General features: G+C 38.0%; 1 protein-coding gene across 6 annotated transcripts in view; it reads left to right on the plus strand.

The window, feature by feature from the left end:
* Positions 1 to 27,034, plus strand: part of SGIP1 (SH3GL interacting endocytic adaptor 1) — a 232,138-nt gene that overhangs the window by 164,081 nt on the left and 41,023 nt on the right. For 5 of the 6 annotated variants that reach the window (XM_055404071.2, XM_088835361.1, XM_088835363.1 and 2 more), the window contains one exon: positions 212 to 338. In XM_055404071.2, the coding sequence (XP_055260046.1) occupies positions 212 to 338 (127 nt within the window). Of the gene's footprint in view, positions 1 to 211; positions 339 to 6,361; positions 6,422 to 27,034 lie in introns of all 6 variants that reach the window. The other variant, XM_088835365.1, reaches the window with a different exon arrangement.

Genomic DNA, 27,034 nt, shown 5'->3' on the forward strand with positions numbered 1-27,034 from the left:
ATATATCTCTTGAGTGTAGCCCATTACAGTTTATGTTTCCTCTGGCTCCATCCACAAGCTCTTGTACACATATAATCAATTTCAAAGAAAAAATGGTACCACCTGCCCTCTTTTAAGAACCTGAGTTGTCATATCTGGAGCTGGGAGATGTTAAAAATGTGAAAGGAAGACCTGTGAATCTAACTTTCCATTTCTTTTCTTCTCCCTGCAGCCCCGACCTTTCAGCCCTCCCATCCATTCTTCCAGCCCTCCTCCGATAGCACCCCTAGCCCGGGCTGAAAGCACTTCTTCAATATCATCTACCAATTCCTTGAGTGCGGCCACCACTCCCACAGTTGGTAAAAATTATCTCCTCTCTTTTAATCCATTTGTGGTTTTGACTGGCTATTTTTTTGATGATCTGAAAACCCTCACACCCTATGTTTCTGGTCAAAATTGTTTTGCTGTGTGTTTTGCTACTATCATCTGACTCTTCTTTTAAAAGCACCTTCTCAGAAAAGAAGGCAAATGCTTTAACTAAGCGAATAAGCAAGTGAAAGAATGTGGAATTCTCTTATTCTGTCTCCATATAGATGTATTCATAAAAGTAAAGAAGAAATCATCAAATAAGATCTTGTAATTTAGATATTATTTAGATATCTTTGAGAGGGGAATGTTTATTTAAATTCCAACCACGTAACCCATCAGAAATAACAAAATTTAGACCTTTACTTTTCTTGAAGCTTTCATTTCTTCATCACCTTGGTTCTCCTTATGTTAACAGATGGTATATATGGGCATTGTGGGACTTGAGAAAATGTTTTGACATTTTTTCTAGTGCTTTTCAGTGATGTGTGGTCAATTTTCCCCAAGAAATAAGTCATTGCTGGCATTTTCAGTAAATGCCTTTGTGCCTCTTTCCTTATGGTGTGATGAAGTGAAGAGTTGAGAATGACTGCTCAGCTGGATGGTTTTCCCAGGTTTAAATGCCTCATTTTGCCTGGAGCGTCTTCCCTCTTCCCAAGGCTGGTCTCTCTCTACCCACTTTTTACCCACCTTCAGCTCCTGCTGCCTCTCTCATGTTTGCATGGTGTCTCTGACCTGGACTTTTCCATTCCATTTTTGCCCCTTGTCTTCCTTTATTGTCTGAATGCCCTCCAAGTCTCCCATATTATAAACCAGCTGGCCCATGCTGCATTGCTTGGGAGAATCATTAACCAACGCTGAATAAATTCCTGCTGCTACTTGCCAGAGAAGAGCATGCTACAGAGTTGTCCATGTGAGAAGTCCTTTGATCCAAGCCTGAAGCTCTTCTGGAGAAGAAATCCTTCTTTTTCCAGGGAAATAAGTTAAGATGTGCCTCTTAGACCCCCAAAGAGAATTTCAACCTTATCACCTGCTTCATATTTTTAATCAGACCATCCCCAAAGAATTCTTCAAATTTGGTGAAAATACAGCCTGTTATCCAATTTTGTATGATTCATTAACAGACAGATATTTAACATGATTTATATAGTCAAGTCTATTCTTTATCTGCATCATCAGTTTGGGGTCATTCAGGGCTTCCTATTTTTAAATGCCTATTAGCTAGTTTCTTTCTGGGTTTTGTTGTTGCTAATGTTTTTCCTCTAACTTCCAACCTTACTTTTGAGTTCTCTTTAATGCTCTTGATCACTGCAGCCATTTCCCTCACTCCTGCTGTGTTGGTTTTCTGTTGTTTTTGCCTCAAGGTCATTTGTTCCACTCACTCCCTGTGATTTTCCTGGTTGTTCAGAGGGAAAAGTAACAATAATAAACTGTCATTCAGAAATTAGACCTTAAGTGACCTCAGTTGACTGTCTAACCTATTCCTTCAACTCACTGAGATTCGTAGAGGAAATGGCACACACAGAGCATTTGACCTGTGGCCATGTTTTGTACCATGTGTTTTTATGCTCTCTGCTGCAGAAACCTTAAAACCTGGCCAGTGACTGTGATCCTCAACACAGCTAGTATATATTATTTCAAGATGAACCATACATGGGCTAAAAACAGAAAGAGAGAAAGAGAAAAAAAAAGACCACCTAAGAGGCTAGTCACATTGCTTCATTGCTGCGAAGCATTCTGATTTAATCTCTTCAGCTCTATTATTTATATTTGGTTTTCATCTTCCTCGCTCTCTTGTTCTTGATTTCCTGTGCCTGTGGGTCACCTGACAGCTACTTCTCTCTGAAGTAAATGTGTTGTCAGTGACCACCCAGCAGCACCATGTGTAATGTTGTTTATCTCTCTTTGAAGAGGTTGTACTTTGGCTGTTCAGCACCAAGGGGCTGACTGTTCATGACTTGACTTGGTATGTCAGCTTAAGAAAGTCAGATGGCTTGGGGGAGATGGAGAATTTCAGCAGCAAATTCTTGACTTCAGTGGCTCAACATTTCCCTCCCTCCACCATGATACTTTTTTGACATTTCTATGACACTTGTGCCAAAACTGGGACAAGTGTGGCAGAAACTGGATGCTTATTATTTGCACTTGCTTAGTACAAAGTTTAATATAATTCGAGGACTAAATTTTTAAAGCATGTCTGATCTTCCTACAATTCATCGAAGAATACGCCCTTAGCAAGACATTGGACATAAAATCTTTTTCATGAGATCTATGATTGTAAATTAGTAAAACTGATGCCACACCTGAAAATAGGACTTTCTATTTTCTATTCACTTTCTATTTTGAATGTGAATAAGTCACATTCAAATAATGAAGTGTTCCTTTGTAATTGTACTTCACTGAATTTAGGATACCTTCAATTTGAAGCTGCGCTATTATTTTATATATGACTGAGAAAGGGAGGGGAAGCTGCCAAATGAGTTAAGGTGCAATACTTTCTTATACTGATTTTAAGATCCATCCTAATTTCAGAGAGGTTAAAAAGTGCACATATTAGCATGAATGAAATACAATAAACCCCTTTTGTACTGAAAAAAAAAAGCTCACAGGATCTTCACTATTTGATATGGTAGAAAGGGAAAGTCTGGTTAAAATTATGTTAATAAAGAAAATGTTTAAAGTTACTCTATTATAAGAACCAGACTCTTAGACATTTAGAGATAGAGATAAACAAGGAATTATCTCTAATTGTAAATATCCAATTTATTATTTGCTTCTTATTTCTATGTGTGATAGTCATATTTTAGATGTTTGCAAAACCTTCCCTTGCAATCTACCCCAATGCAAAATATAATGATAAAGACAATTTGTCTTCATTGTTAAATTCATCATTAATTATATTTCTTCACCTGTTAATTGTGCATTTTTAATTACATCTTTAACATCCCAGGAATCAGTAATGATTGAAAAGTAATCCTTTATGGGCATCAGATGGACTTTGATGCTTCCTTTGGTGTAGAACTTGGAGCAAAAGTGATTTGTATTCAATACAGAAATATTAACCATAGAATCTAAAACTTAAAACATTTCCTCTAAGCTTTTGTCTCTCCAGGCTGGGTGGAAATTCTGACTTAAATAAGCTTTTTTAAAAATATATCTATGTTAACATCAATTATTCTGCACAAAAGGAAAGACCCTTAGAGACAGGTATTCCTGATCCCGATTTTAAATTCCCACACTTAATTTTAGTATTTTTTCCCCTTTTTTTTGAAAAAGCCTGTCTCCAATACTGGCTTTCCCATCTCAGATCAATTGGAGACAGTTCCCCTGATTAGCTCTTAACAAAATTTTTCTACTTTACTTAATCTGATTGTTGCCCTTTTTTAAATCAAGCACAGAGCTATCCAACCACCCATTTTTTTAATTATGTGATTTAGATTTTTTTTTCTAAGTCCTCAATGTCCATAACCATAATAAAAAAAAAAATGATAAGCATGCTGTTCAAACTTTATAAACTATTCTTTTGTAACTTCAACTCAAAGAAAACTGTGGTAGGCTTGGAGTCTCCTCATTTTAAGGAGATTGTAAATAAAACATCAGTTTTTCAAAAGAAAGGAATATTCTCCACCATTCCTCACTAGTAGGTAGGAAAAGGCACTGTTACAGTCAGTTACTGCCAGTGCAATCTTTTTGCGTCCTATTTTCTGGGGTATTATGGGTGTCCTTCTTAGGGCCAGTTCCTGTTCCTCTACTGTAGATATTATAGAAGTTGCATTCACTTATTCTAGCCACCAAGGAAGTCACATGCTTACTAAAGACTGATTGACAGGGACTTCCCTGGCAGTCCAGTGGTTAAGAATCTGTGTTTACACTGCAGGGGGCACAGGTTCGATCTCTGGTTGGGGAACTAAGACACTGCCTGCCATTCGGCATGGTCAAAAATAAAGAAATAAATAAAATGGAGAAATAGCATTATCTTAGTATTTTAAAAAAACTGATTGACAGGTGCTATTTTAGAGCCTTAAGAATTGACCAAGAAGTAGTTTTCCTGCCTTATTCACTAAATCTAAGAGTCAAGCTAGTAGAATATTTTCTAAGAAGCGTAGTTTATGGAGTAATTTTACTACCCTCATCCATTTCCTCATCTTATACTTCTCTACATTGTAGGAAAGATTCTCCCTTACTTGTCTTGAATTTATTCAATTTTCTGTTAAAGTTATAATAATATCCTTCAGATCTGTGGCACTGATTGATCTAAATCGCATAGAGTAAAATTTCAGTTATCTGCATTTGTTTGTTGGTGAGGAGGGAGACCATGTACGTACATCCAGAATGCTTGGAGTTCATAGCAACTATTGTAACCAATTTAATACAAAAACATTTGGCCATGATCAATACCATAGCCAAAGATGGGATTACAATAATGCTGTTCAAAACTAACAATCCATAAGTACTAAGGACAGGTGCAAAGGCAAATTGAAGTTGGATATTGATGAAGCTGAAATGAGAGACTTCATTCAGGGACCTCAGAGTCATACTCTTGCATTTTTATGATCTCATTAAAAGCTTCCTCTTTCCCCATGGGGAGGCAGGTGCATGCTGGGTGATCCCATTGAGCTGTCAGCACTCTGTCAGGAGATTCTGTTGATGGATATATGTCCAGTCACTTGAGAATTGTGTCTGAGTGAAATACACTTGCACAAGTCAATTATTAATGACAGTGCCTTTAACAACTCCCTGAAAAGGTGGGGGTGTGATTTCTTCCATGGTGTTGACTTCAGCAAATTCACAGATGCTAAAATCTGGCATTTTAAAAATTTCCATTTCTGCTCTTATACTTATCATGAAATAAGCACATCATTTTTTATACTCTGTCCATAATCCCAGTGTCTTAGGTTTTGTTTTCTTTTTTCATTAAAATCATTCTTGTGTTTTGATCAGTAAAGTGCATTGCTTGATTTCATTTGAGATTTGTATTTGTGTTTTTATTTTCATTCCTTTATATTTCTTTGGTTCAAAGTGTCAGAAGATGATGTTTTTTATGACAAACTGCCCTCGTTTGAAAGGCGCTGTGAAACGCCTGCAGGTATGGTGCTAGCTGAGTGATCTTTAGATATCTAGACTTTAAAAATCCAAGCCATTATGCCATCTGTATGCTAAACTTCATGGACATGCTACTCACCTCATGAGTGTCCAGTGCCTCTCAGATGCACCGTCTACTTACTGTTCATCGTGGAACTCATGCCACTGACATGTTTTCTTTCAAGTGAACATATTATAAAGCAGTAGGTTGCATGACAGTTTCTCAGTGAAAAGGTTCATAAAAGGGGAGATGCTATTGCTTTGTGAACTAACAAAGGGAGGGATAATTTAACTGCTCAGAATTACATATCCAGTGATGGCTTTTTTTATTTAAAACATAGTAGAACACCATTAGTAATCTTGTTTTTCCTATGGTGCGTAGGTAAAGGGTGTTTTGTGTCTGGTTGCCTAAGGTGATTCCAGGGAAGGGAATGGAAGATATAGGGCATCCTCCATGAACTTTCGATTGATATGCAATGCTGTTGTCATTGAAAACCTCAGCTAAGTTTTATGTAACCCATAACTCCAAGTTTCTTTTTTAAAACATAGAAGAGGATGACATTGCAGATGAAATAAACACAGCAATTGCTAAGTGACAGTTTGCCCAAACTAGTGCAGTTAAAATATGCTGACACCCCTGCATGGCCAGGAAGACTTCTGCTCCATGCATACCAGCACCAACTACCAAGCTGCCAGCAACACGTGCCCATCCCTTTAGGCCTACATAGCTTTGCTTTTGCTTTCTATTTCCCAAACTAAAAAAATAAAAAAAACCATAGATTGCCAGCCTTCCCTTTTCCCTGCACGCTAATGGCATGCAGTGCCTCCGCCCTCCCCTTAGTGAGATTAATGACCTGCTCTGAAACTCACACTGTGTCCTTCTCTCTCCCTCTCCTTAACCTTTCCCATCCCGCTTCAACTCCTGGCCATACAGAGAATGAACAGCCTTCCCTCGTTTGGTTTGACAGAGGAAAGTTTTATTTGACTTTTGAAGGTAAGTAGTACATAGCATACCAGATTCTAATTTTTCCTCCCCTCATGCTTTTCCTCATTCGCATTTTTTTAAAAATCCCAGTTTTCTTCAAAAGACCTGGTCTCACTTTCTGTATAAAAATGCTATGGCTACTTAGAAAATATTAAATACTAAAGAAAACACTCCATGAATTTGGTTTGTATGAGATCTCCAATTTTTTGTATTAAAAAATTAAAGCTAATTTGCAGTTAATATTGGTTACTTAATTAACTGAAATAAATTGAAAAAAAAACACCTTTTTTGGGCAAGGAACTTAACTCTGTCAACCAGGGCTCTTTCCTAACTGTTTTGCAAGTGCAATGCAACAAATATAAGGACATTTTGGGTTGGAATTGGCATTTAATTTTGGTTTGGATAATTAATATTTCAGATACATCATCCATTATTATAAAATGTAAATATATTCTTATGACAAGGAATGCTACATGGGAGATTAGAAAAATGAAGAAAGCAAAAAGTATTTTCATAAGTTCTATTTACAGCTTCTGATACAGAAATTGTTACTGGAATGACTAGTAAAATGGACAACTACCACTGGACTTGCCATTTTAGAAGACAAAAGAAAATATACATAAGTGTAATGTCAGTTATCTAACCTCAATGCTGGATAATTTGTTATTTCTGCGTTAAGGATTAGCATTCTTCTGTCTTATATTTAAATTCTAAATCATTTTAACAGGCCAAGCATTTGATAAAATGACCTGTTTAAACTAATGGTATAGGAAAAATTAAGTAATTAAACTTAACGAATGGACTATCTTATACATATTTATCACTTAAGCCTCTACTTTCTACAATTTTAAATAGCTAAATTTATCTTGGGATAAAAAGTTGGCAAACAAAATTTCTACTCAAGAATTGATTCTAAATATGGTCTTTGTATTTCATGATAACAAAAAGAACTTTTCTAAGTTAAGTGTGTGTTTTAGCACAATTTAAAATATTAGAATGACTGGCACAAATTCTCAAGTGGTTTGTGTGGTGTGATGTTTTTCTCTTAACAGTGACTTTTCTTGGCAAGATGGTCCCTTTAGCTCAGAGTGGCTTGGCTAGTAGCAGAAAACATTGTCTGATTCAAAACTTCCCAAATACTGATGTCTCTCCTGGTTCAGGCAGAGAACAGGTGGATAGACATCTTAGAGAAGGATGAATATTTTCCACATGATGTTGGAAGCCTTCATTGCCTCAGGTCATTAATTTTGTAACAACCAAAATGCAAAATCCTCAAACTTATGACCTTCTAAACTTTCTCTTCAAATTAGATGAGTAAAAGTGCCCAGGTGTCTTTTTACTGATCAGCACATCTCACAGGAGACGCCATGACTGAATAGGTTGATGATCTTGACATACAGCCAATACCTGCACATATAAAGGCTGTTTCTCTGGTTCAGCTTGACTGCATTAACATTGTAGTTTACCCTGTTTTAAACAGGAAATTAAGCCATGTGCTACTGGAAACCTTCAAGTGATGTCTGGGACTCCAAAACAACTTTCGTAGTTTTTTGTTGGTACAGTTTGTTTTGGCTTTAGAGTATCGATTGACTGGTTTGCTTTTATTTTGGTTAGGATTTCTTTAAACCAAAGAAATCCAAGAGACAGACTTTTTGTAAGATTCCAATCTAAAGACAGCTTTTGATTGTTGGCTTGTTTTTAAAATATATCATCAATCAAACATAAACATTAATAAACATGTGGAATAACAATGTGAACCACATTTTTTTTTTCATTTTAGGAAAAGAAAATATTTGTTAGTAGATCTTGGGGTATCTAAAGTTGGTAACATTGCCATTCTAATTAGTAAAATCCAAATTCCTTAAACATCTCAATTTGAGACAAGACAAGTCACACAAGGAAAGAGGTTGAACAGAAATTAATTGAAATCTCTAGCTTTGTATTAGCTTTATCTTGGACTTTGCTCAAAGTTTGGAAGTATAAACAAGGTTTTCCAAGGGACTATAGGAGAGGTCATGTCATGAATATGTCCTACTCATCTATCAAGAAATGCTCATGCAAATTAAAGTACATTTCAATGAACTTTAAGGGAAGACAGGAGGACATCTTACCCCCTGAAACTAAAAATAACACAAGGGTGGCTATCTTTTAAGAATGGGAAAAGGCTTGTTTTCATGGTTTACATAAATTAGCCTCAGGTAGTTTTAGCTAATGCAACCTGGAATGGTTTTTTTAAATTTCCTGCTGTGATGATAAAATGACATAGAAACAATGACTTGTTAAATTGCCTTGAGAATAGTGCCCCTACTCAAATTTTAAACTACAAAAAGACACAGTCATTCAACATATTTTATTGAATAGCACTTCTGGTATATTCTTCTAGGGCACTCTAGCTTTACCCATAGTTGTTATTATTAATGTTAATTATCATTATTTTCAGTTCTTTATTTGCAGAATATATAAGAGGACCAAAGATTCTCAGGTCAACAATTCATTTGTTCTAAATAACTTTTAAGTTATTACTTGTTGGCACATAAATAGTGTTTTATCATGTTCAAAACCTTAGCCTGTCATATCCATTGCTTTTTCTTACAGGCCTCTGGGCAGTGTGGTTACCCAGTGAGTGTTTGAGCCACTTACCAATCAACCAACTAACTAATGAACTTTATGAACTTATTTGGAAATAACATGAGATGCTTCACACTTCTAAATTTAACTTAACAAGAGAGATAGAAAAGTGTTAGACAAGGGTTCTAGCTCACAAGAGCTCCAAAGCTTGTCTTAATGGTTTAAACAATTTTACTCAAAAAAAAAAAATTGTCAGTGAAATTTTAACCTATTTAAGTTGATCTTAAAAAAAAGGTCAAGGTTACATAAGGTGAGGTGAAGGTGAAGTCGCTCAGTCATATCTGATTCTTTGTGACCCCACGAACTGTAGCCTGCCAGCCTCTTCCATCCATGGGATTTTCCAGGCAAGAGTACTAGAGTGGGTTGCCATTAAGGTAGTACCTGTTAAAATTCATTCATCCAGGAGTTTATCCTACTGAAGCTATCAAGTTTTCTTCTAAGATGAAAGGAAGGGAAAGATTTTCCATAAAAAGTAGAAGATGCGATTATTAGCTCTTTAAGTAATTCCCTAGAGCATTCAAACATCAGAAAGTTTCCAGAAATAGTGCTGCCCCTCCCTCTCTTTGTTTAGCTTATTTAACTACAAAATCATCTTGTATCTGGTCATGGGAAAAAAAAAAAAAAAAAACGACAACCATAGATTGGTGTATCCTTGTTCTGAAGATCGCCTCTCTCCTCTCTGCATACAGCCACTTGCACTCTCCTCTCTAGTCCACTCCTTACTTCTGTTCACTGGTCTCACTCCCAACATACCCTCGGGAATGTCACTTAGCAACACCCTTGTCTGTACTCCCAGGCTCTTTACCAAACTGGCCCACCTGTTGCCTTCACTGCATCCTCACTCTCTCCAGGGGCCATCACTTCCCCATAACACTCTCCACGGAAAGTTCATCAGTCTGCTGTGGGCTGTATGAGTTCTTCCAACTCTCCATTAAAACTTCCAAGCCCCTCTCCCCATTATGAAAAGTAGCCATCTGCTCATTTCACTTTTTACTTATCTCTGTTCACACTGACCTACAGAGCATTTCCCCTGCATTTGTCTACAGGCTTAGGGACCCTGGCAGCTCCCTTTTCACCCTCTTCTCCACCTCACTCTCTAGCTTCCTTTGTCACATAGATTCGATGTGGATGATCCATCAACATCCTCTCTCAAGGGACTCTTCAACTTCAGTTCCAATAAACTTTCCCTCCACTCAGTAACCCACACGTCTGGCCACATCTAAAAAATGGCCCCTACCGGAAAGTATCATTTCAGCTATTTCAAAACTAACAATTTCAATTTGTCCCCCTTGTATTACACGAACTATACTAGGCATGATTCTTTCATTCAATTAGCTGAGTACTATTGTGTGCCAGCACCGTTCTAGGCACTCCCCTACAGGGAACAAATCAGAAAAAATTCTGAGTCACTGCAGAGCTTATGTGTTATGTGGAAAATCAAAAACAAGAAGATAAGTAAAATACGTAGCATGGAAATGGTCTTAAGTTCTACAGAAAAGAAATAAAATAGGGAAGAAAAATGGAGCATATAAGGGTTGAAAATAATTAAAGAGGAGGAACTGAGGTAATACAAATAATGAATAATAATAATACCTGAGTCTTTACTCCATGAAAAATGCATTTCATCTGATATCTCGTTTCATCTGCACGACTCACGGATGAAGAAATCCCAGTTCAGATAACATATGTGACTTTTGAGAATCGCTCAGCCAGGAAGAGGAAGAGTAGCGATTGAAATCCAGGCTGCCTAGCTGGAGACCAGGCCTGATGCTTTGCTCCATGCCCTGATGTCTCATTTAGCTTTTGCGACAGCCCCTTGAAGTAGGTGATGCTGGTGGGTTTCTCTAACTCTCCTAACCTTCCAGTTTCCCAATCCCCTGACTACACATTATATTTGACCTTGTTGAACCCTCTAGTCTAATGGCCACCCCACTCGCATTCAATCCACCAGCCAAACCTACATTTAAGTTTATCCAGATTAGACCCCATGGAGGAAAAGTGTGTTTCTATACAATGGAAGATACACTTTGCTCTTTGAAATTATGTTGTCTGTATGAAAAACTCAACTCTTGGACATTTTAACTTCTGACCTCCTTCAGTGGGTTATTAAATATCCCTACTTAATAGTTCGTAATATATAATCTTAGTCATGGGCCACTCAACTTTCTTCCTCCTAACATAGTAATCCTATAAGAAACAGGTCAGATTTTTCACAGATGACCAAACAGATATTAACTCATTCATCTGAGAGTCACTAGAGAAAGGAAACTTGAAAGGCATAAGCAATTTTATGAGAAGGAGCCATTTTGCTAAATTCACCAATATTCTTCTAGTGGGAATTGTCCACTAATTACCCCCACCCCACTGTTGCTGTGCTGGGCTTGGCCGTGTCCAACTCTTTGTGACCCCATGGACTGTAGCCCGCCAGGCTCCTCTCTCCATGGGGATTCTCCAGGCAAAAATACTGGAGTGGGTTGCCATGCCCTCCTCCAGGGTATCTTCCCAACCCATGGATCGAAGCCAGGTCTCCAGCATTGCAGGCGGGTTCTTTACCATCTGAGCTACCAGGGAAGCACCACCCCCCCACCCTCCAACTATAGGCCCTTCTCAATCAATAAAGTTACTGAGCACTCAACTCTACAAACACAGTGTTAAATACAACCAAGTTGGGGAAAATTTACAAAAACATAAGAAGCAGTGATACAAGACTGTCTTCATTGAAAATATTAAAACTGCCCTCCCTAGCTATTTCAAATTTTTTAATGTAAACTACAATGTGATTATGAAATGAAAAATCTTCTCTATTCACAATTGAAGGTCACAGAGAGTTTAAAAAAAAATAGCCTAAACCTGTGAGGAAGATTTAAGTGGAGCAGAACCTATAAAATGTTCCACCAGGAAGGTCTGCTAATGGTTTCAGAATTCACTCGACCTTGGGACTTCCCTGATGGTCCAGTGGTTAAGGCCCATTACTTCCAATGCAGGGGATGTGGGTTCAATCCCTGGTTGAGGAACTAAGATCCAACATGCTGCACAGCCAAAAAATAAATAAGTACCTAATGCTGGTTCCCTGGTGGTTCAGATGGTAAAGAATCTGCCTGCAATGTGGGAGACCTAGGTTCAGTCCCTGGGTCAGGAAGATCCCCTGAAGAAGGGGATGGCAACCCACTCCAATACTCTTGTCAGAGAATACCATGGACAGAGGAGCCTGGTGGGCTACAGTCCAGGGGTCGCCAATAGTTGGACATGACTAAGTGACTTTCACAATGCTGGTTCTGAGGCTCAAAAACAAAACTAGTAAAATATTTTTTTTAAAACGATTCTCTTGACCTCGTCACAAGGAATTAGTAGTTCTGAAATTCTCTGGGATTGACCAACATGCTGATATTTTCCTTGACTTCCTGTTCTTTGAGGCACATGCCTTGTCTCATTTAAGTTTAGTGTATGACTGTCATGCTGGAGATAGACTAGAAAGTCAGTAAAAGAGAAGCCTCTTTCTTTATTCTTCTCACTCCTGACACCAAATATGTAGGGTGTTTTCCTTCACACTAAACAGTTTGGGCACTTACTACCTGGAGTTAGGCACAGGTAACAGATTAAGGCTCAGCCCCACAAGCCTGTCCCCTCACTTTACATACCAGTCACAAGTCTCACGTCTGTACTTCTGATGGACCACCTATAAATTGAGTGTTCCCCATAACCATCTCCTGGGGTTCAGTCATTTGCTAGGACAACTCACAGAAGAACTAGGAAAGTGGTTTACTTTCTATTACCTGTTTATTCTGGAGGATACAATGCAGGTGGAGACAAATCAAAGAAACGATGAGGACAAAGTCTGAGAGAAGGGAGCATGGAGCTCTCATGGGCGTGTGCCCTTCCAGTACATTGATTTGTTCATCAACCCAGATGCTCTCCAAGCCTCATTGTTTCAGAGGTTTATTATGTAGGCACAGTTTTGTGAATCATCAACTGTTGGTGATTAAGTCAATGTCCAGGCTGTCTTCTCTCCCCGAGACTGGGGGACAGGACAGAAAGTTCCATTCCTCTAACCAGCCAGCCTCCATCCTCCAAGAGTCACCTCATTAGCAGAAACTCAAGTAGGCTTGAAAGAGGCTTTTTTATTAATAACAACCCCCACTCAATCCTTTCACTAAAGAAATCACAAGAGTTTGAGGAGCTCTGTGCCAGGAACTGGAACAAAGACCAAATATGTGTTTCTTACCATCGTAGTCAGCAAAGGGCTCTCTGTTTTAGCCCTTGTGTCCAAGCCAAATGATGTGAATGGGTTGCTGGAGATGACATGAATGTACAAAATTCATATCAGAATTATAGCCAATTAAATACCTGTGGGAAAGCTTAAGAGTAGTTAGCAGCTTCTATCTCAAGTCACCAAGCACAGGGTACCTAGTTGGTGAAAGATGATTTTATTTGGGTTCAGCATGTGCAGAGTACTGCAGCTGATACCAACACTGCTAATGAAATATGATGAGTCCTTACCACGGAGGGCTAATTACTGCTAATACTGCCTAGCCATAAACTCATAATCCACACAGCAACTGTGTGGATTCACATTTTAAAATATTATTCACATTTTACTGATGAGTAACGAGACACACTGAAAATTTAGGTGACTTCCCCAAATAACACAGCTAGTCAGTGGGTAAATCCATTCAAGGGGAATTAGTGTTATGTTATAAAACCAATACTGGTAACCACTGTAATGTTCAAATCTTCACTGTGCCACTCAAAAATAATGTGATCTTGGGAATTTAATGTCTATGAGTTTCAGTTTTGTAATTTTTTAAAGTGAAAGCTATAATACTTACCCAGCCAGATAATTGGGAAAATCAAGTAAGAGAAATTTTTGTTTGTTTGTTTTTTAACATAGTACAAACTATGAAAGGCTTTTTGGTTTGGTTTTGTGTTTATTTAGACTTTATGTTTTAGAGCAGTTCTAAGTTCGACATGAGTTTGAGTGAGCTCCGGGAGTTGGTGATGGACAGGGAGGCCTGGCGTGCTGTGATTCATGGGGTCGCGGAGAGTCGGACACGACCGAGCGACTGAACTGAACTGACTGAAGTTCGCAGTAAAATTGAGGGGAAGTACGAGGATTTCCAATTCACCCCCTCCCCCACACATGCACAACCTTCCTCACCCAAGTGGGACATTTGTTACAATGGATGATCCTACACTGACACAGCGTAATCACCTAAAGTCCATAGTGCACATTGGGGTTTACTTTTGGTATTGTGTATTCCACTGGTTTGGACAAATATACCTTTAACTATGATATCCAGAGTTTTTTTTCACTGCCCTAAAAATCCTCTGTGCTCTGTCCATTCATTCTTTCCCAGTCCCCCAACCCCTGGCAACCACTTATCTTTTTACCAGTTCCATTGTTATTCTTTTTCCAGAATGTCATAGTGTTGGAATCATATAGTTTGTAGCCTTTTTCAGATTGGCTTCTTTCACTTAATAATACAATTTTAATATTCCTTCATGTCTTCTTATGACTTCACTGCTCTGAAATGTTTTTATTTTTCTTACTCTGAGTTTGCATTCAAACTGAATGAGGAGAATTAAGGCAAAGGGCCAAGAAAATTCTGTGCCTAACTTGCATTTGTTTCTTATTTCTGGCATTTTCCTGATCTCTAAAGTGACTGCTTGGGGCTCTGGGAGTGACTAAGGCCAGGAGTTTCCTTTCGTATCCCCATCAGACTCACTGTAGTAAATGCCATAATAGAATTATAAAAACATGCTGGAAATGTATAAATAATGGATAAACTTTCAACTTTGAAGAATCTGGGAAAGCTTCTTAGAGACACAGAGGCTTTGACCTGACTGACACTAAGGGGCAAGGAGGACTTCAGATACCGAAGACTGTTCGAATTTAAAGAATGATTTGAGCAAAGGTGTTAGGGTGAGTGAAATCCATGTTATTCTCAGGGATGATATCCACGTTTCACCCAGGAATGACACCTATGTTACATTCAATAAACACTGTGAGAGGCCAGGCATGTTTTAAGAAATGATCTTGAAAAAGACTAACTAGAGCTCATATTCCAAAAGATTTTAAATACTGAAAGAAAGGATTTGATTACAATCTTTATGCAAGGTGGAACCCTGAGAAATTTTTGAGGATGGTAGGATCATCTTTGATTTTAAGGATTAGAGAAATTTTGGGTTTTACTGAAAAATTCAGCATACGTAGTAAAGAACCAACAGTACTGTTTTCATAGAGATATTTGAAAAAAGCCATAGGGGTAGAAACATTTGACATCTATTGGTTGTACAAAGGGGTTTCCCAGGTGGTGCTAGTGGTAAATAACCCACCTGCCAATGCAGGAGATGAAAAAGATGCAGTTTGATCCCTGGGTCAGGAAGATCCCCCAGAGAAGGGCATGGCAACCCACGTCAGTACTCTTGCCTGGAGAATCCCATGGATAGAGGAGCCTGGTGGGCTACAGTCCACAGGGTCGCAAAGAGTCAGACACAACTGAAGCAACTGAGCATGCATGCACAGGTTATGGAAAATAAGTGAATACTTCCATTCTGAGACACAGGGAGAAGGGTGCTGCTGTAAACCAGGAGAAAGGAGACTCTAAGAGCCCTGAATTTGGTCAGAAAGAATGAACTGCTTTCAAGACATCTCAGCTTTGAAGTCCTGCACACCATCCCTTATATATGAGTCCAGGAGTAGACAGACTGTGGAAATGTGGGAATTATTTGTTTGGAGATGAGGGCTGAATCCAGGGAGGTGAGGGCTCAGCCTTGGGACAAACCTGTATCATCAGAGCCATATCAGAAAAGAATGCATTGGAACTTGGAATTTGCTCCATTGTATCTTTCCTATAAATAGCCACACAAATGACCCACTCCAGTGTTCTTGCCTAGAGAATCCCAGGGACCGGGGAGCCTGGTGGGCAGCCATCTATGGGGTCGCACAGAGTCGGACACGACTGAAGTGACTTAGCAGCAGCAACACAAATATTAATCATCAATTTTGAATGCACAATATTTAATGGATATGTTTTTGTGCTATATATTAAGTACCTAGATCTTTTCCTGATCTGTTTCTCTCAGTTGTTCAGGAAGCAAGGAGCGTGGAAGAGGGTGCACCTAACTAGCTCACCTGGCTGCACCCTGAGTATGACCTGACCATTAACCTAAGTAACAGATAGAAAAATCGCAGATACCAAGCCTGGAAGAAACATCATCTTCTTGAAAGCCATTATAGCAAATACAAGTTAACATAGATATGACATACTGCCTCTTTTCGCTGGCTGTTGCCTGTCCATGCCTTTTGTCCAATCTTCTCATCTGTCTTATAATCTTCTATCTTTTCCTCCCTACACACACACATGAACACTGAAAACTGAACATCATATGAGACTGAAGAAATTTTTAATATTTCTCATGTCCATCAAACAAAAAACTAATAAATTGTATAAACTTTACAAATAATTGAGTAACAAATTTTGCATTTCTTGGTTCATAAATAGAAATAAAAGTGGGTTTTTTAATAAGACACTTCAGTTTTCTTTTTCCACAAAGTAGGAGCTCTTGCAAAAAAAATTTGACATTCCCTGCCTATCCCTGCAGTAAATTTATAGACATATATATCATGTTCAAAAAGGGGAATTAGTTGCTTGTTATGATATAATAAAGTTTCTGAAATACTCCTCATAGTAGCTGCAGAGTGTCTAGACATACTCATAGTTAATATTCTTTAGCAGGAATTAGGACTATCTTCATATGTTTATATGGATGTACACAAAATTGATTATGGTGGATACATAGCAAAATGCTGATGCTTTTGAACTGTGCTGTTGGAGAAGACTCTTGAGAGTCCCTTGGACTGCAAGGAGATCCAACCAGTCCATTCTAAAGGAGATCAGTCCTGTATGTTCATTGGAAGGACTGATGCTAAAGCTGAAACGCCAATGCTTTGGCCACTTCATGTGAAGAGTTGACTCACTGGAAAAGACTCTGATGCTGGGAGGGATTGGGGGCAGGAGGAGAAGGGGACGACAGAGAATGAGATGGCTGGATGGCATCACCGACTCGATGGACATGAGTTTGAGTGAACTCTGAGAGTTGGTGATGGACAGGGAGGCCTGGCGTGCTGTGATTCATGGGGTCGCAAAGAGTCGGACACAACTGAGAGACTGAACTGACTGACTGACTGACCATGCTTACTAATTCTACAACAGGTAGATAGGAAGAACAATGAACAAACCTGTATAACATAGCCTTGATAATTGCTATAGAAACAAATATTGTTTTGGCTATATTCTTTCAGTCAGCAAGTAATTACTGAGTGCCTACTGTGACCTCAGTACTATGAAAGATACTGTGGTTACAGTCGAGAACAAGACACAGCTCCACATTCATGGAATGTAGAAGCCAGATGTTAAACAAGTTGTTATGATAACGTGAATGGAGATTGTTATAATTCAGGAGATACAGGGCTTTGGATGCACCCAGAAGAAAGACAACCTGGTCTAGAAGCTAGGGAGAGTTTCCAGAGGAAGAAGAAGGCATGACTTTTTAGGCTACAAGGAGTCTGCTTTGAAGAAAGATAAAATGTTGCCGAGTTAGAGTTCTAATAAAAAATCTTATATAACATGTAATGTTAACCTAAAAGTGTATTGGGTATTATCCTAGCTATTAAAGCTAGACTAAGAGTTCCTAGTTAATTTATATGAGTTTACTCTTAGTACACACACATGCATACACTCACATATTTGTACAGATAGAGAAAATATGTGAAATACATATATACTAAAAGAATGTGTGTGTGTCTCTGTGTGCACATGCATTGGCTTTAGAATTAGCCTTCTGGGTCTAAGTTATAGTTTCAGCACAATGTGAAAAACCTGGCTTAAAACTCAGCATTCAAAAAACTAAGATTATGGCATCCAGCCCCATCACTTCATGTCAAACAGAAGGGTAAAAAGTGAAAACGGTGACAGATTTTATTTTCTTGGGCACCAAGATCACTGCAGATGGTGATTGCAGCCATGAAATTAAAAGACACTTGCTTCTTGGAAGACAAGCTATGACAAACCTAGGCAGCATATTAAAAAGCAGACATATCACTTTGCATACAGAGATCCATATAATCAAAGCTCTGGTTTTTCCAGTAGTCATGTATGGACATGAGATTCGGACCATAAAGAAAGCTGAGTGCTGAAGAAATGATGCTTTCTAACTGTGGTGCTGGAGAAGATTCTTGAGAGTCTCTTGGACAGCAAGGAGATCAAACCAGTCAACCCTGAAGGAAATCAACCCTGAATATTCACTGGAAGGAATGATGCTGAAGCTGAAGCACCAATATTTTGGCCACCTGGTGTGAAGAACCAACTCAATGAAAAAATACCCTGATGCTGGGAAAGATTGAAGGCAGGAGTAGCAGGGGGCGACAGAGGATGAGATGATTGGATAGCAGCACTGACTCAATGCACATGAGTTTGAGCAAATTCCGGGAGATAGTGAAGGTCAGGGAAGCCTGACACGCTGCAGTCCATGGGATTGCAAAGAATTAGACACGACTTAGCAAATGAACAACAACAAATGATGTGGCTTTAGGGAAGCTACTTAACCCAAGTCTTAGTTTCCTTCTCTGGCTATTTGGAATGGTAATGGTATTACTAGAAAATAGTAAATGTTTCATAGAGTTGTAGTGCTTGCAGTCAAGATTCAATAGTCAAGTAGTAGGTCAGTGCACACAAAGGGCTCAATAGTGATTAACTCTTAACACCCTTGTCCAACTTCCCACATCCCTGGACTGTTTTGTTTGGTTATTGGCTGCTTTGGAGAAGGTCGGGTTGTTGCATTCTAGTTTTCTTCCACATAAAACATCTGGCAGCTCCATCTACTGTGATTGCTACATGGCCTTCCCACCCCTTTGTCAGCAGGGACAATGAGTCTTCTTTCCTGCCCTGTGTGTGCTGCAGGAGAATGATTTGGAAGCAGAAAGCCTCCTCCCTGCTGTACACTCACCCACCACCTCCACCAGCCTCCACCAGAGCCCATCATTAAAGCTAACTTGCTGAGACTAATGATCTGCCTGCTGATACACTCCTTGGGGTGTTATGTTCATTGCTGATGAGAGATGTTGGAAGAAAATCTGTTACCATCTCTTTCATAAAGAATTTGTAAATCAAGGCATTTCAGCAGATTTGACAAGTGATTTCAAACTTCCTAAGAAAAGAATGGAGAAGCTAAGAATCACCAGAGGGATCTGTTTTTCCTTTGCATGGTGGAGCCATGCAAAAAAAAGCGATAGCTTTTCTAAAACTGAAGCATAGTTGACACACAATATTAAGTTACAGGTGTGAAATATAATAATTCACAAATATAATAATATAATAATAATGTAGTTATTATAAAACATTACAATATATCCTTGTAGCTTAATTTACACATAGTAGTTTGTGCAATAGCTTTTTATTGTGTGTCTTGTAAGAAGAGCGATCCACAGATGGAGGCAGCCCATGCACTGTACTTCTGACTCTGACTCCCCCAGAAAGAGGAGGACCTCTGATTATCCACTTCAGTGAGAGCTGACACATGAATGAAAAAGGCATTCAAAGAAGTGATTTCAAAACTCAGAAGAATCTCTCACTTCTAAGAACTTATATATATATATATATATATGTCAGTCCAGTTCAGTCGCTCAGTCGTGTCCGACTCTCCGCGACCCCATGAATCACAGCACGCCAGGCCTCCCTGTCCATCACCAACTCCCGGAGTTCACTCAAACTCATGTCCACAGAGTCGGTGATGCCATCCAGCCATCTCATTCTCCGTCGTCCCCTTCTCCTCCCGCCCCCAACCTTTCCCAGCATCAGAGTCTTTTCCAGTGAGTCAACTCGTCGCATGAGGTGGCCAAAGTATTGCAGTTTCAGCTTTAGCATCAGTCCCTCCAATGAACATCCAGGATTGATCTCCTCTAGAATGGACTGGTTGGATCTCCTTGCAGTATAAGGGACTCTCAAGAGTCTTCTCCAACACCACAGTTCAAAAGCATCGATTCTTCGGCGGTCAGCCTTCTTCACAGTCCAACTCTCACATCCATACATGACCACAGGAAAAACCATTGCCTTGACTAGACGGACCTTGGTTGGCAAAGTAATGTCTCTGCTTTTTAATATACTATCAAGGTTGGTCATAACTTATATGTAGAATAAATATATTTCATCAATACCACATATACCCCTAACAGATTTAGTCAAATACTTGTGAAAGGCCTTTATAAACTATACAGTACTATATATATGCAATCATTTCTTAAAATAATAATTACCATTAAATAAATACTTAATATGTGCTAAGAATTTTGCATTCATTGCTTTATTTATTAAATCAAAGATAGATTCGGGGACATTAAGATAAATCATTGCGCTCAAGCTGTTTTAACCCTTTTGTATCTTTGACTATTTTGCAACAAGAATGTGGTAATAATTTCTGGTACAGCATATACTTCCAACAGACAGGAACCTTCATGGACTTCTGCTCCTGGCTCTGCTGCTCTAAGTCACCAGGATGTGTAGAAATATGGCCTTGGGGTTTGTTCTCCTGCTGGCACACATTCACACAGAGTGTGTGATTCACAATTGTGTTTCCGGTCTTATATTCCGAGTAACTGCAGTGTTGCTTCCCCTAAGATTTGATTTAGAGGTTTGAACTGTGCCTCTGAGAAAACACAAAAGGTTTGGGTGAGGTTAATTTTTCAAGGATGTTTTGGTGATTTTCAAGAGTTGCAGTCGTCATCGTAGAGGGTGAGTCCAGGAAGAGGAAGAATGAGTTATTTGATGTTGTTATCCTTTCCTAGATTTCACCTTTTATGGATGCTACTCAGAGCCCATTCACCAGGAAACTGGCAGCTCAAATAGCAGGCTTTCAGGCAGTCAGACTAGGGCCAGCATTCTTTATGCCTCTCCATTCATAAATATCAACCCCTAGGGAAATAACTTTGTAATTCAAAATTACCAGCATCCACTTTTTAACTGTAAGAACAGAAACCACTCAAATAATAAAGGAGAAATGTAGAAACTGCAGCATTATTTAAGACATTAGTGTAACTCTCAATTTATTTTTCTTAGTTTTTGTGTTACATTGGAGTATAATTGATTAACAATGTGTTAGTTTCATATGTACAGCAAATGGATTGTTACAAATATACATGTATCTATTCTTTTTCAAATTCTTTTCCCATTTAGGTTATTGTAGCGTGTTGAGCAGAGTTCCCTCTGCTATACAAAAGGTCCTTGTTGGTTATAGCAGTGCATACATGCCAATCCCAAACTCCCAATATAATCCTTCCCCCACCCTTCCCCCTGGTAACTGTAAATTCATTCTCTAAATCTGTGAATCTGTTTCCATTTTGTAAATAAGTTCATTTGTATCATTTTTTTTAGATTCATTTATAAGCAATATTTTATGTTTGTCTTTCTCTATCTGGTTTACTTACCTCAGTATGACAATCTCTCGGTTTATCCATGTGGCTGCAAATAGCATCATTTCATTCTTTTTATGACTGAGTAATATTCCATTCTATATATGTACCACTGCTTCTATCTATAAAATTTTTTGCCACACTATCATTATGCATACTCATTATAGAAAAACAGAAAGATATAAAAAATGAAATAATCTCTAATCTTATAATCTAATAACCTTAGATAACCACTATTTTGGTATATTGTATTTCTAAGATTTTTCATGTGTAAGTTATATAATTTATATTTTCATACATATGATAATTTAACATATGATATTTTTTCTTACTTTGACATATGATTATGTCCCCCATGCCATTAAATTGCACTTGAAAATAGCTCACAGTTTGTTTTCTTCTGATTATGAAACTGAAGCAAGCACGAAATTGACATAAGCATGAAACTGATGTAATCCCAGACGAGCCTATCTTAGGGCTTCCCTGGTGGCTCTGACTGTAAAGCTGTCTGCCTGCAATGCAGGAGACCCCAGTTCGATCCCTGGGTCAGGAAGATCCCATGGAGAGGGAAATGGCAACCCACTCCAGTATTCTTGCCTGGAAAATTCCATGGACAGAGGGGCCTGATAGGCTAGAGTCCATGACATCCCAAAGAGTCAGACACAACTGAGTGACTTCACTTTCTTTCAATTACTTTTTAAAATTCAAACAATATGGAGAAGTATAGATAAAAGAATAAAAACAGAGAAAGAAGGATATCCTGCTATTTGCAACAACATGGATGGATCTTGACTACATTATGCTGTGAAATAAGCCAGACAAAGACAAGTACCACATGGTACCATTTGTATGTGGAATCTAGAAAAGAAAGTCAGACTCATAGAAACAGAGAGTAGAAAAGTGGTTGCCAGGGACTGGGTGTGGGGAAATAGGGAGAATTTGGTAAAAGTGTACAAACTTTCAACTACAAGATTAACATGGTCTAAGGATCTAATGTGTTTGTTGTTGTTGTTTAATTGCTTGGTTGTGTCCAACTCTTTGCGACCCCTGGACTATAGCCCACCAGGCTCTTCTGTCCATGGGATTTCCCAGGCAAGAATACTGGAGTGGGCTGCCATTTCCTTCTCCAGGGGCTCTTCCCTGACCCAGGGATGGAACCCACGTCTCCTGCTTTGCAGGTGAATTCTTTACCACTGATCTACCACGGAAGCATAAGAAGCTAACATAAAACATAGTGACTATAGTTGATGGCACTATATTGTACAACTGAAATTTGCTGAGAGAGTAGAACTTAAATGTTCTCATAAAAGATCGGATGGAAGGAAGGAGGGAGGGAGGAAGAGATGAAAGAAAGAAAAATACCTGAGGTAATGGATGTGTGAATTAATTAGATGGGAAAAATCCTCCCACAATGTGTATATAGGTCAGATCATCACACCTACACATTAAACATCTTACAATTTAATTTCGCAATTATACCTCAGTAAAGTTAGAGAAAAAGACTCTGAAATCACAAGTGCGTGTGTCTGTGTGTGTGTGTGTGTATGTGTATGTTGCATTTACTTGATTCCAAAAATTCCTCCATTGGGATATGCTTCATTGGTTTAATAACAATCTTCTGGTGCAAAGTAAGTTTCATTAAATGAATAAAAGAATTTTTTCTAACCAATTATAACAGACAAATTGCAAGCCACTATCTTCAATATAACCATTAAAAATTCAATCTAAACATTTCAATTTCAGAATTAAAAATGAATCTAAATCACTTCTGTCCATCAGCAGTTATGTTTAATACCATAGTGACTTGATGCTTTTTATACTGCATGTTCATTATCTTGACCTCTTTATTCTCTTTGATGTTGATAGTTTCATTTGGGGGCACATCAAAAATTCCAGACTTTTATCTGCATTCATATTCCCAAGTTTATTTATAAATTGCTAAAAGGTAAACAACCTTTTAAAAAGTCAGCCAAAAGTTGTTGACAGATACGTTTTTAACACCAAAGTTATATATTCTTTCATATGCATAATTCAGTCATAACCGACTTGTCCCATCTTTCAAAATACTATGGTTTAGATTTCAAAGAATCTGGCAGTTTCTTCTACCTCCCATTGCAGAGCCTGGTATATGACAGTTTATCATCTGTATACAAATAACTTTTCACTTTATTACCGTATCAGATGGAATCTTTTTTAAAAAATATTTAAGGGTCAATAACGGTTCAAATTCGGTCACATGAGAGGCTATCAATTCAAATACTCAGCTCAACTGAGGCGACCCTGAGATGAGCTGATCACTTCTACTCGAAGTTACATTCTCACAAGTGCAGCCAAAGACAACTCTGGAACATATTCTGTTAGCAGCCACCAGTTTTCTTTTCACATTGATTATAAGATGCACCTCAATTTCAGAAATCTTAATATTTTCATGTTTTCAAAAGTATGTTTCCCACAATTAAGGAAATATGTACAATTGTAGGCAAATAGAAGATAGACTCTGCTCTATAACCTGCAGTCAATAGTAGCCATTTAAATGTATGATATGGAGTGTTTTGGAATATATATGTGTGTGCATTTATATACATATACATCTATATAATCATATTAATGGTTCCATACTATTCAATTATATGAATGTGCCCATCTTTTATTAATGGATTTTTAGGTTGAGTTTATCCTTTATTTTGCTAGTATGTAAAATAGTGCAATGAGCGACCTTAAACTTATATCCTCGTGGACTTGTGTATATTTGTCCAAAAGATAAATTGCTAAAAATGGAATCACTGTGTTAAACGGTATGCATTTCAAATAATACTACATATTACCAAATATCCATCCAGAAATTCATACCAGCATTATGATTAACATTTTTAAGTGTGTAGACACTTAGCAAAACTGAATTATGCCAGTATCTCTTGCCTTTTCCAATCTGGTAAAACGTGATATGTGATTGTTTTTAATGCTATTTTAATTACTAAAGCATTTAATATGTGCTTAATATTTCATTCTGTCACAAATCATGATTTGTTTCACTTCAATAACTAGGTATTTAAATTGTTTCAAATTCTCCATTATGCCTTGAACATCTTTGTACATAATTCTTTGATCTTAAGATATTTTCTTAGGCCTAGAGATCTAAAATAGACAAAGATATACAAATATACCAAAATATGCAAAGTACTTTATGTATACATTTTTATATGCAGTGTATGCACACATATACAACATAAACATATATAAGATAAATTTCAAATAATTTTTCAACTAGTTAATGTAAAATTGTAACATTCAAAGATACAGAGAAAAAGAAAAAATAGAAAATTTTATATGTAATAATTTTCCTGTGACTCCTTTCCTTACAAACCTATCCTAAAATTTTTTAAACAAAGTTGCTATGAATTTTTTTAAGTAACACACACAATGCTTTTTATTAGCCATCATTTCAGTTAAGATTCACAAGATCACAAAAGTACAACTCACCTTCTCAAGTTAAGCTCTCACGATAAAATTCTTTCTAATGACCTTGAGTTCAGTTCAGTCTCTCAGTCATGTCTGACTCTTTGCGACCCCATGAACCGCAGGACACCAGTCCTCCCTGTCCATCACCAACTCCCAGAGTCTACCCAAACCCATGTCCATTGAGTCGATGATGCCATCCATCCATCTCATCCTCTGTCGTCCCCTTCTCCTCCTGCCTTCAATCTTTCCCAACATCAGGGTCTTTTCAAGTGAGTCAACTCTTCGCATCAGGTGGCCAAAGTATTGGAGTTTCTGCTTCAACATCAGTCCTTCCAGTGAACACCCAGGACTGATCTCCTTTAGGATGGACTGGTTGGATCTCCTTGCAGTCCAAGGGACTCTCAAGAGTTTTCTCCAACACCACAGTTCATTATCTCCTCTCATATACTAAATGTGTATGGAGTTGACGGGAGCCTGAAACAATAAATTGGATATTGTGCCTGCCCCACAAATTCTGCTTCTCTATTAATGATAATGTGTGTGCTATATGTGTATGTGTGCCATGTGCTCAGTTGTTTCAACTCTTTGTGACCCCATGGACTGTAGCCCTCCAGGCCTTTCTGTCCATGGAATTTTCCAGGCAAGAATGCTAGAGTAGGTCACCATTTCCTCCTCCAGGGGATCTTCCTGATGCAGGGATCTAACCCATATCTCCTGCATTGCAGGGGGATTCTTTACCCACTGAGCCGTCAGAGAAGCCCCATTAATGATAATGGCTTTCACTTACTGAGTATATCCTATGTGCAAGCACTCAGATTTTCATATTCTGGCAAAACTCCCTACGTTACTGTCCTTATCAGTGTCTTCACAGTTATTGGGTTGGGTAGGAAAGTAAAGATCAATGCAACATGAAAGTATTAATCTGTAACACTAGTACCTGTACTAATATCAGTTTATCAGATTAACACTAGCATCTATCCCCACCCATTACATAATACGCAGATTTGGTCAGTTTCTTCATGAACATCTGAAATAAACAATAGACATGCAATGCAGACACAGTGCACATTTATTGCAAAGTGAAATTGCCAATCTTAGAAAGGATATGGGGTTACATGAAGTCTAGGAAAGTGATGGTATAAAACTCTTTAGGTGATATTCAAAGTCATTCTCAATCGAGGGTTTAGCAAAAATAAAACTATTAATAATGGAAGAAGAAGAAATAAAGGAAGCTCATTATTATAGTCACTTTGAAAGAAACACAAGAAATTGAGAGGCCTTAGAAAAATTGCTGAAACTCTCAATTAACCCTGCGATATAGAACCACTTTATAATCATGAATGAAAACCAAATCTGAAACTAGTTTGGTATATAAATCTATAATACAATTTTTATCAGAAAAATATGCCTTTCCTCAAAATATCCACGTAATCACTTTTCTTCATTCTAAGAATTCATTGATTATTTGACTGCAGTGTGTTAATAAAAGATATTTTCACAAATTTAGTTTGTGACAATTTCGACTGTCAGTCAAGCTTTTTTATCACTATCGCCTATGAAATTTTAGCAGCCATTTAAATGCATTCATTCTAAGTGATTTTTTTTCTGATACTATCAGATAAGGCATTCTGTATCGTAGTAGTAGTTGTTATAGTATCTGTACAAAATGCAATCTCCATTTTCCAGAATGATGAAAGTGGACATCAGAGAGGTTATGTAATTTTTCCAAGGTCACACAGTAAGTGAATAAAGTCAAGATTCAAATTTTATTCCCTCTGATTCCAACATTATTTGTATGGAATATACTCTATAAATTATAATTGAATTGATTATACTTTATTTACTAATCCTACTGATATGATCTGCTTTTTTTTAGAAGAAGCTAATTCAGTTCTCACTCATGCTGCTTAGTACAACTCCTGGAATTCTTTCCTCTCCTTTCATGCATTCTGACCCTCTGTGCTGCTTCCATCTGTGAGTTCTGTCTCCTGCATTCTCACTCCTGGACAAAAGTGGGCCACTTGCCCTGCATGTACAGCAGGCCTGGTAGAGCGGCAGTTGTCTGGGTTGGT

This window comes from Moschus berezovskii, chromosome 4 (assembly GCF_049115385.1).
Source record: "Moschus berezovskii isolate FMDL1 chromosome 4, NW_MosBer_1.0, whole genome shotgun sequence".
In the NCBI taxonomy this organism is placed as follows: Eukaryota; Metazoa; Chordata; class Mammalia; order Artiodactyla; family Moschidae; genus Moschus; species Moschus berezovskii.